The following is an 11,581-nucleotide window of genomic DNA, read 5'->3' as shown; positions in this document are numbered from 1 at the left end:
TAGATGCCATATATTTGACCAAATAGAGATTAAATATACTTTAATTAATAGATATAAATACATAGATTGATAGCAAAGTCTTATCCTTATATGCAAAGGTATAAGCCATTACTTCTAAAGTGTCACAATAATGAAAAAGGGTTTACATATGTGACACTTTCAATACTGCTTCAAATCTTGAGCCTTTGGAATTAGTTGGCCAATGCATCAAGGCAGCTTAAGTCAGATTAAATGAAACTTCAGTTTACTTAACATGATATCAGTAAAAGAGGCTTTCTTCCTGCAAGATTACAGAAGATTGATTTTAAAATGCAACATCATTGGTTTAATTCTTTCTTCTAAAGATTTAAAAATTTCAGTTCCATGGTGGAGATGAATGGAATTATGCAGAAGACACTGTTTTAAAGTTACAAAGAATTGTATGTTATTTACTGACTGATGTGACTTTTCATATAAATCTTAATATAACTGACATATAACAAATTAAGAGAGAATTAAAAATATTGATGCTAGAATGGTATTATATTACTGTCAGTACATTAGACAAATTCAAATTCTGTACATGACTCAAGATATGTGGTGCTAAACAATGACAACAAGATAATTTCTGATTGAAACAAGAACTTAACCTTATATAATCAAGTGCTTTTAGGTGACCTACTTACATGGTAAAGATGGAAGTATTGAAATAAGAGTTAGACCTCTGGGTCACTCTGTTAGCTCCAGAGACCAAGTGAACTTCTCAGACAAATTTTGCAACAGTTTTCATTTTCTTTAATAGGAGTAAGAATAAGGAATAAAAGTAAAGCAATTAAAGATTTGAAAGATTCTCACAGATCATAAAACATCATTGGATATATTAATCAATAATCAATAATTAGTAGGAAAATAAAACACAAATGAAATGTTTAATTACTTAAATTATTGTACCTTTTGGAAGCTATAATGATTCCCATTCCTTTAAAGTGTTTATATGCAGTGTTTTACTGTCTTTGGTCTTTGGGATATCTTGAGGCATATACTTATATGATTTCAAAAATAACCTTTGTTCCTCTTGAATATAAGATAAAAATTAATACTAATAACTTTAGCAATGATATACAGAAATGTAAAAATGTCACTACACTGAAAAGAGAATTATTTTCTTGAATGCATGTTTTTCTTCATGCATGTATATTCCTGCATGCATGGATCCATTCCAAAGGTCCCTAAGGCGTGGAAATTTTTTAATCTTGCTAATGCATCTATGAATATGATTGGAATAAAAATATTGGCAGAAACTCAACTGAGTAGGAGAAATATGATAACATATTTTGTGCTCTAAAAGAAAAGCCTTGATCCTTTATTCAGTGTGTAATGTATAAACCCACTTTTTGGAGTAATTATTGATGATTATATTGAGTAATTTTTTACATAAATATATAGCATTCTTTTGGTACATGAATTTTACCTACAAATTGTTATGTTGAAACAAAAATAGAAGCATATTGGTCTTTTCAATTTTTGATAGTGAATGAGAAGATGTTGATTTACAATGAGCTTTTAAATTATTGATTCCATTTATGTAAGCAATAATTTGCAACTTAAATCTAGTGAATATGATTACACATAAGACTCAGATCTATTCTTCAAACCTTTGGGCACAGGTTTGACAGTAGGGAGAAAGTGTGAGTAGTGAAAGATGAAACACATGGTACACAAACATTGCTTAAGTATGTTGCTTAATGCATGGACGAAGTTCTTCCTTATACAAAATGGACTCTTCTTTGGGACTGCAATGTATTAAAACATGGAACTCAATTACTGTGATGGACTACTTTATCCCAATGGAAGCTAATATATGAAAATTATGAGTATAAATAAATAAGTAAAATCTTATTTAAGTTTGTTAGGTGTCATTCATATTGAATACCCAAAGTCTCTCTCTCTCTCTCTCTCTCTCTCTCTCTCTCTGGATGTGTGTGTTCTAAACAAAGCTCTTATGGGTACACATAAATAGAACCCTTCTTTTCTATGTGCAGATAGTATGCTGAGGTGATAATCATGACATGATTGAATCACAGCTCAGAGTAATTGATTGAAACACATTTGAAACTAATTTTCATTTTAGTTTTATTGTAGTGAACAGTAATTTTAATTTTCTTAAAAGGCACCCAAGAATAATTATATTTGTGAACTAAAAATATACAAAACTGTACAGAATAAATAGTTCATAGAAATCTAGTCATACCTTCTTCTAAAATAAAGCTACACCATCCCTCTCTCAAGGCAACACAAAAAACTTAGCTGTAGAAGTGCCTTTTGCTACTAATCTATGGCATCTATCAGTGTATGTCAATAAAAATAAAATAATCTTGACTATTCATTTTATACATTTGAATTACTTGCCATGAATGACTTATTTCTATCTTTGTCATATAGTTGTATATTAACTCTATGAAATGAAGCAAAATTACTAAGTGCTCTAATCATATACAGTATAATCTCAGTAGCATTTGAAAAATATCCCAAGAAGAACAGAATGTTTAACACAAATGACATACCTTAGTCTCACAGCAGCTTTACATCAAGAATATACACACAAAATGTATACAGAAAACTAACATACTTTCTTATTCATTCCACATGAACTATTTGTCATCTGTTTTTAATGCAGAAAGCATAGAAGTGGCAATTGTTTATTCATCCTTTGTTGAAAATTATGAATCATTAATGGCCCACATAATTACAAATTTACATTTTATTTGCTATTGCCATTTGTAAATTTAAATTCCAGTTCCATTTGCATTTATTGTGAGAAAATTTAGTGTGTTTGACAATGCAAATTTCTGTCATATGTATTGATTATGAATACATCTCTTATGTACTATATATATTGTTATATTCTTAACTGACAAAATCCAATTTATTCAGCCATGGAAAAAGTATTCAAGAAAACTGGAGCTATTTAGATAGTCAACCCTTTAGGTGTTTAAGAGGAATTCTATGAAATACTTTTAAACATTTGGAGAAATACTACTATAATCCTTGCATCAGTTATATACAAGGACTTATTTATTTATTTGGAACAGGCTAAATTGCCTGAAGATAATGCCATGGCTTCCTCAATGATCCCTGAGTTTCACTTTCTTCTTCTATATCCCACAGGATTCCTGCTGTGTTGAGTTCTGACTGATGACACACATGTAAGGCACTTATTTCCAAGGTTTGGACATAAGACAGAATCACAGCATTTCTGTGAAAGCCCACAAACATCTCATCTATGTTTGCTGCTCCAAGACTTCCAAATAGTCAGGTTCAGCATGCAAGTTAGCTTTGAGCTCAAAATATTCATTTTTAGTCTGTTCCACCAACACCTTCCTCGGTCGTGAGTACATCAATGTTTCCATTAATTTCAGTTCCTCATGGGCTCCAGGATAGTTGACTTCCACATCTGGCTGGAGCTGAGCAATGTTTTTTCTTAGGTACTCAGTGATGCCCAGTTGCTGAAGTTCCCTTTCTTTTTCCAAAATGTTCCTATATAATGAACTTGCATCTTGAAAGGACAAAAAATCTGTTGATTGGTCTGTAGTTTTGTATTTCATATTTGAACCTGTAAGAGGGGAATTATTTTCCCGTTCTAACAGGCTCCTCTGAAGATGTTTTGCATCATTTCCTTCTTTATCATTCCTTTCTTCAACTTCTTCCAAATGCTTTGGACCAAAGGATGGACTTCTGTAGACATGAACCATGGGGCTCACCATATGCTGCTCATAGAGAGAGGCAGAAGGTCTTTCAGTTGTATGGTGAGTTGTTTTATGACCATACATGCTGTAGTGTAAATGTACAGGGCTGTTGTCTCTCATTTGCTCATCTACTTTTTTCTTTTTATATCTTCTCCTACGGTGGAGGACAAGAACCACAATCCCCGCAGCACAGAATACAATAGTTATGAACACAATCAGAAGTCCTAATATCAGAACCGATAGAGGGACAGCATCAGTGAGAGAACTTAAAATAGTACCAGCTGTATCTGTCGCCATTGTGGGAGAAGACACCATAATGTAGCTAGTCTGGGTTGGCAAGGAAGGGTTGTTCACTAAACCGGGGCAAAGAAGTTCACTGTTGAGAGCTTTTAATTCCTTTTTGTCAAGGTGCCCCGGGGAAGTGCAGAGGATGTCATCTGTCATAGTGTTTGTGCCCAGCTTGTGTAACCATTGTTGCAATCCAACCAGGTCACAGGAGCAGTCCCAGGGGTTATCCTCAAGGTCAATCTGGATGAGTAAGTCAAGATCATCCAAGATATTACTTACAGGTAAGTGAGTGAATTGGTTTGTTTTAAGATTTACTCTAGTTAGAGGAACACCCGAAAAAATATGTGGTGGTAAAACTTGAAGGAGGTTGTTATTTAAATAAAGAACTTTCAGTTTCGGCATTGGGTTGAAGGTCCCTGGTAATATTTCCTTTATTGCATTGTATTCAAGATACAAATACTCGAGGCTGTGAAGACCGAGGAACATGCCTTTATTTAGTTTGGTCAGATGATTGCCATTGAGATAGAGCTTCTGTAGTCTTGTGAGATTCATAAATGATCCTTCTTCAAGAACTTCAATACGATTGTTCCCCAAGTGAAGCATTTCCAAAGTGAAGTATTCCATCAGATCAGACTTCACTAAGGTGTGAATAATATTGCCTGCAAGAACCAGCTTTCTAGGATTTTGTGGAGGAGGTTGTAGATCTGACAAGCTTTCAATATTTCGCTCCTGACAGTGGATTAGAAGTCCTGATGGGGAGAGGACTTTGCAGTTGCAAGGAACAGGACAGTATGGTACTGGAAGCTGGGTGGATGCCTTTGTAAGATAAGGTATCAAACCCGGTGCTTTGGTAGGTTGTTTTAAAATGGATATATTCTTGCTTGATAGGCGGCTGTCACTTGTTGATGATGTTATAGCCAGCAATGATCCTGATGGATCCTCATGCTCTTCATACTCTGGTGGAATAGGGCAAATAGATTCCTTCTTCAGGCGACTCAATATACTCCCTTTGAAAAGTGGAGGACTGTTGCAAACAATATCACCAATTATAGACTGTGGAGGCATGTTTTCTAGCCAGTTTTTTAGCTGCAATATTTCACAATTACAGGCCCACTTATTGTCCTCCAACTGGAGATCCAATATCCGTCCAATGTGTTCCAAAAAACCAACATATGGCAATGTTTGCAACTGATTTCCACGAAGATCTAGATGGGTTAAAGGAACAAATCGAAATACGTTTGGAGGAAGACTCTCAATAGCATTGTCATTTAAAATTAACACTTTCAGCCTATTGAGCTTGCTGAAGGCACTTGGTTCGATAACTGTAATAAAATTATTATCAGCCTGCAAGAATTCTAGGTTTTCCAAACCATGGAATGTATCCTCTTTAAGAATTTCCAATGAATTGTGATTGATATGAAGTTGCTTAAGAAGCCCAAGGCCATTAAATGCACCAGTCTCAATATCTGCAATGTTATTAAATCCAAGGTGTATTGAGAGAGCATTGGCAAGCCCAGAAAAGGCATTGGTGTGAAGCACTGTCAAGCCATTATTTAATAAGCTTAACTGGAAAGGTCGTGATGGTGGCACACTTATTTGGGATAATTTATTGATGCCCTTTTCTTCACAATTTATTAGCATTATGCCATCTTTTTCTTCACAGTTGCAAAGAGTGTCACAAGAACCTCTGACTGAGGGCATTGGTGATTGGGACTGTAAAGATAGACAGGCAAGTAGAGCTGGATAAAGGAGATGAATCCACAGCTTCATGTTGTCCTATGATTGGATATGACTCTGTAAAAAGAATGCAATAACAAGGGATTTTAATGGGCAAAAGCAGGGAGGTGTGTCTGACAGGTTTTAGTAGGCAAATAAAATTACTGTGAAATTATGAAAAGTTGGTTGTCTCTACATATTCTTTTAACATTGGATTCAATATTTAATTTAGACAGATCTATTTAGTTAACTTTAATTTGTATATTGCTCAAGGTTTAGGATAATTAAAGTTTATAATACTGTACCAGCATATATGATCACAAGTGCTAAAATTCTGCTTTTCATAAATAAGAGATATGTATAGATATATTAGATAAAATCATGTAGCTCACTGGAGATAAAGAAAGGATGCAAAGTATGTATATAAGTGTCTGTATTTAGGGAGCCTGAACTTAATTACTTATGTACAAACATATCTCTATTTTAACTTGTCCTGTTTTTTGCAGAATATATGGATACTCTTGATGGTTCATTTTAAAAGATACAGGAAGATGTGTCTTTTATTACATAATAAAACTTAGCATTGCAAAAATGACTCAGTTTTGATTATTCTTTCTGAGGCAGTTTGCACAAGCTTCTGATTCTCAAATGCATAAGCTTAGGAATACCCACATTTCAAAACAGTCATGCAATTTGTTTTGGATTTCTAGATGTGAGCTACTTCCTGCTACTTTTTAATATCAGCATGAATTAAGTAAAACTTAACTAAACAAAAAGTAAACAGTCTTTAACATTCAGTCCAATATACAGTAAAAACAAAAACAATGCCTCATGTAAAGGTCTGGCCAATGAATTGCAAAGGACACACTCAGCAGGCTGTAGGACACTGAAGGCCATCACATAATTAAACCTTTAATAATGCACACATTTTCAAACAATGACCTCTGAAAGAAACTGTGCTCCTGTGAAAATGTTTCAGGATATGCCTAAGTTGTCTTAAAATAATAGTTTATGAATACAGCATGCTTCTCATTCCCACAAAATTACAAGTATAGATGTCAATCAGTAACCTTCAGAACGACTCACATTGAAATGACTGCAGTGGTAAACACATAGAACTCTAAATATACATAAACTTTTTTCTTTCTTTAAATATTTGACCACAAGTAGATAAATGAAATGGAAAGACAAGCACCATGTCTCACAGTTATTGAGCACTACAAACTAATAAATGCTTTCAATTTTCCAGATAAAATATAAACACTAACTTTGATTGGAATAAAGTTTACAACCAGATAAAATATCCCAGATTTTGTCAATAAGGCTGACAGTAATCTTTGGTCCCTGAAAATATATTATTTCTTTGGAAACTGACAGTTCAAAGTTTATGGAAGGCAAAAGGAAACCGAAGGAACAAAGCAAAGCAAAGCCTTTGCGTGTCAAGGCAAAGTTGGGAGGTTTTACATTTCCACAGGGAGACAGACTGATTTTAAACAATTCTGAGTGCTCTGCTCAGAACTAAGAAGCTTGTGTTGGAGCCTTCAGCTTGTGCCTTGGCTCACAAAAAGTCTAAGTAATTCATAAATTACTAACAAGGAATTTGATTTATTTCATCAATGGCAGCATCCTGAGAACACAGTAAATATTTTCCAGATGGTAACAGTTTATTTTTTATCTAATAAGCAACTTACAATATTCAAAATGTGCATGGAAAAATTTATAATCTTTTCAGACACATACACAGTTTTCGAGAATCAATTTCTATTTCACATGGCTAACATAATCTTAAAATAGTCACAATTCCATTTCCATATTATCAAAGAATGCATATTTCCAAAACAGAACCTTATAAAAGTGTCATACAAAGTTCAAAGCATCGTCTAATATTGGGCCCATACTTGAAATTCAAATGGCAGCATTTAATCTTTCTGCAGGAAGCACATACATTTAGTTTCTAATCACAAACTACATATTTTAAAAGAAATAATCATATATTATGATATCTGCTCATTCCTACCCAGCTGTTGAACTAAATGCCCGTTGCTCAGGAGAACAGGCATCTCCTACAGTGTTAGCTTGGCCAGTGAACAAAAATGAAACTGAGTATCTTTTTAGGAAAAGATGAGAGAGAGAGAGAGAGAGAGAGAGAGAGAGAGAGAGAGAGAGAGAGAGAGAGAGAGAGAGAGAGAGAGATTCACTCATTCTTGATAACGCAAACATCAATATAAGAAAAGGCTGGCAACATTCCTCTTACCTGTAAAGCAGACACTTCCTGGCACTATCAGAAATTCAAGCTGTAAGAGGTGTCCAAAGTCAATCAGTTTCTCTATTTAAAAAGAAAACACCAACCACAGTGCACTTACTCCTCAAATATCACTTTCGCCAAGTCCCATAGCTCCAAAAAGTTAAAACATCTGGTCAAAGACAAAACAGTGAGCACTTATTTTCATTGAAAGTATTGTAGGCAGAGCACACACTGGAGCATCCTGAAGCCGTAGTCCTTTTTCTCCCAATTAATATTCACGGCATACTTCACTGCTATGCTGACTTTTGTTTTGCGTATAGTTAACCATTGACAAGCTGCTGATCACAGCAAATAAACAAGATGTTTTGCAGAGCCGGGGGTGCTCACTCTTGCTTTCTTTGGGTGTAGATCCAGACTGCAGCAATGCTCTCTTTCCTCTCTTTCTAGTCTTTCTAGTTAGCTCAGTTTGTTATTAGTCAGATTGCCAAGGACTGGGAGGTAGGCGTAAATAAAGAGACTTCTTGGCTTTTGACTCAGCCTTTAAGCCCGTCCCCGTCAGAAGTGCTTTAATCTGCCAGTGTCATATAACAGGAGACAGCTCCACCTTGGGACTGTTCAACTCCTCCTATTTCTGCAAACGGTCTTTCCACTGCTTTGTGTGGAATAGAGAGCAAATGAATTTTGATGCAAATAATCACATGTGGCTTTAAATGCTGAATAATGTGTTTTGTTATGAAAGAAAGCTGAATATTTTCTTGCACAGCAGTGTACTGTACACACACACACACACACACACACACACACACACACAGTGCACTAAAATGACAAGCAGGCTGCCTGTAGAATAGTTATTTCCTGTCCTTTTTTAGACTGTTGCTGTGAGTTGAAATTGACTACTAATTAAATTTTAAATGCTAACTGATTTCCTGAAGAACTCTTTTTTTTTTTTCATTCACCCTTTAAAAAATAAATCAAAAGCCTTATGTGTAGCTTTAGGCTCCAGGCCTCATTATTTGTTCCCCTAGAGCTAATGCTTTTTGATGAAGCTAAAAATCAGTACTGGTGCTGCAGCCCTTTCTTTTTTCAGATCTTTGTTTAGAATGGAAATGCAACTATTTGAAAAGGTGTTGAAATAAATAAGGGTATTAACATTGCTTTTTAAGCTGCATGTCACACCCCAAAATATGAAGTTATATCTCACAAATCAGAGTGAATCAAGCTACATATTTAGTAATTGTAATGTTCTGATTTAATTGTATTAGTTGAGAAAGAAAATGGTTTCTAAGTATTATTTGCTTCTTCAAACCTTAAAAGTTTTAAAATTTTTCTGGGAAATCACAGGCTTCAGATTCTTTAGTTCTCCAAATGCTTGTTCATAAGAAATTATTTCAAAACATTATAAATGCCTGATCATTTTGGTTTTAAAAATGAATATATTAGAAACCAATACTTATTTCTCCAAAAATATTCTGTTTAGTTTTACTCTTACCTGAAGGTTCTAACAGCCATATATACAACCTTAGGTCTCATTTAAGAAAATCTCATTAAAAATGTTTGATCATATTTAAATAATTAAAAAAAGAAGAATAAAACTTTGAATTATAATTGAAATCATTGACAGAAGGTCCACAGTCAGATCTTCAAGGGATTTATAACTATCCCTTTATATTCTATTCTCTGACCATTGTGCGTCTAACATGCCAGTGGCATAGTGCATTGAAGTGGAACAGTGCCCAACGGTCAGGAATAAAAGCAAGGAACAGGAGGATGAAGAGGAGCCAGTGGACTACAACTAGAGAATCACTGTTTCAGTTTGCCGCTGGTGCATTAACTCCACCTACTTAATAAAACAGACAGATAGATACAAATTAGAATTGTCACCAATCAGGGCAACAACAGGGTAATGAAGAGGAGTTCCAGTGAGGGCCCAGCATCCATAGTGTAGCAGATACCAGAGGCCTCGAACCAGACCAATGATTCTCGTCAATGAATATTTGCCAGTAAAGATACATGGACAAAAGAGTTCACTGCGTGACTCACTATGTCACACTGCAGCTTCCGTGACGAGATCTCCCCCCTTTTTCCTTTTTCTCTTAAATTTCATCTGGGCGGGAATGGGGGCTTTGCGAGGACAGAGGGCAGATGGGATCGAGATGCATGATGTGAAAGACAAAAAATAAAAAGAAAGTTAAAAAAAAAAAAGAGAACTGAGAAACTCCAACCATCTTTTGAAGACATAATATCCTCAATTTATTTTTTTTTAGATTTGGAAGAAGTACTGTTAGAGAAAGGCAAGTCAGTGATGAGAATTTCGTCAAGAAAAATGGAAGTGTGTACTCCACACTTTGAAACATTTACCCAGGAATAGCCAAATTTGAATATAGACCTGTTTTCTAGTAGCGGAAATTTAGGTACTCCATTTTGATTCATTTGGCTATCTCTTACTATTTCAGTGCATATATTACTGTTTAGTTAACAAGAGGAAAGAAATGATGATAATTAAGGTACTTTAGGGTTGAGAGTGGGGCTCAATGGCAGAATGACTTCCCATCATTATTGAGGTCTTGAGTTTATTCCCAGCCCTGACACAAAATTCACTTGTTCTGTAACTTTCAACTGAAACAAGAAAACCTGGTTTCAGTACAATTTGCAACAACATTTCAGCATAACAAAAAATGTTGATAACTCATGTGTAAACATGATCTCAGGTTTAGCTAAATGTTAACCTTAGAACAGCCATGGTTTTAGTCAGGCCTCCTGTCCTGAGGCTTCACTAACTGCAATAATCAACTATTCCATTAGATAGATACAGAAAATTCAAACCATTAATGGTGGGAATTTATTAGTAATAGATAGAAAATAATGGTTCTTTAAACATCTTTTCCCAACTTTCCCACTTGAGCAGTACTAAAGTTGAAATCAAAGATCAATCAGCAATCAGCATAAAAGGTTTCCTTACCCCTCCCACTTAAAGCACACATTCATTAACTCCAAGATGGGAGATGTTGAAAATTAATGTGATATATATATATATATATATATATATATATATATATATATGTGTGTGTGTGTGTGTATTACATAAAATCACATATACATATATAGGATACACATATAATCGCTCTCTGTATCTCTGTCTCTGTCTCTGCCTCTGTCTCTGTCTGTCTCTGTCTCTCTGTCTGTCTGTCTCTCTCACACACACACACATATTAAGTAATGTTTCAATATGCTGTGTAAGTGAGATTGATTTCTAGAGTATACATTTCTAATAGGTAAACATGAAATTATTTTATTTAGTTGGGGACTGCCATGTAACTAGAAGAAATGAGCCTATTTTTAGTGGTCCCTTTAGAGAAGTGTAAAGTCAGCTCATTAATTGTGTATTAAAATGTATGATGAATAGTTGCACACATTCCAGCTGTCATAGAGGAAACAGAAGCCATCTTAATTGCCCAAACTCAAAATGTAAATGGGAAAAAATTCAGGAAAATTTGGGTGGCTAATCCATACCTGCAGGATACATAGAATGAGAAGGCAGAGATAAATCATGGAAAAGAAGAAAGAAAGAAAGAATAAGTAAAACAAGGGCCAGAGTGGTTTAGCTCAG

At 34.8% G+C, this 11,581-nt stretch overlaps 1 protein-coding gene across 1 annotated transcript; it reads right to left on the bottom strand.

Annotated features, from left to right (window-relative positions):
- Positions 1-309: 309 nt before the first annotated feature.
- Positions 310-8,582, bottom strand: Slitrk6 (SLIT and NTRK like family member 6). Its single transcript, XM_028870878.2, has 2 exons — positions 7,984-8,582; positions 310-5,807 (listed from the first exon to the last, which is right to left on the bottom strand). Exon 2 carries the CDS (start codon positions 5,781-5,783, stop codon positions 3,261-3,263), a length of 2,523 nt encoding a protein of 840 aa, XP_028726711.1. The 5' UTR covers positions 5,784-5,807; positions 7,984-8,582; the 3' UTR covers positions 310-3,260.
- Between the last annotated feature and the right edge of the window lie 2,999 nt (positions 8,583-11,581).

This window comes from Peromyscus leucopus, chromosome 9 (assembly GCF_004664715.2).
Source record: "Peromyscus leucopus breed LL Stock chromosome 9, UCI_PerLeu_2.1, whole genome shotgun sequence".
Classification (NCBI taxonomy): domain Eukaryota; kingdom Metazoa; phylum Chordata; class Mammalia; order Rodentia; family Cricetidae; genus Peromyscus; species Peromyscus leucopus.
This window is presented reverse-complemented; position numbering and strand designations above follow the sequence as displayed.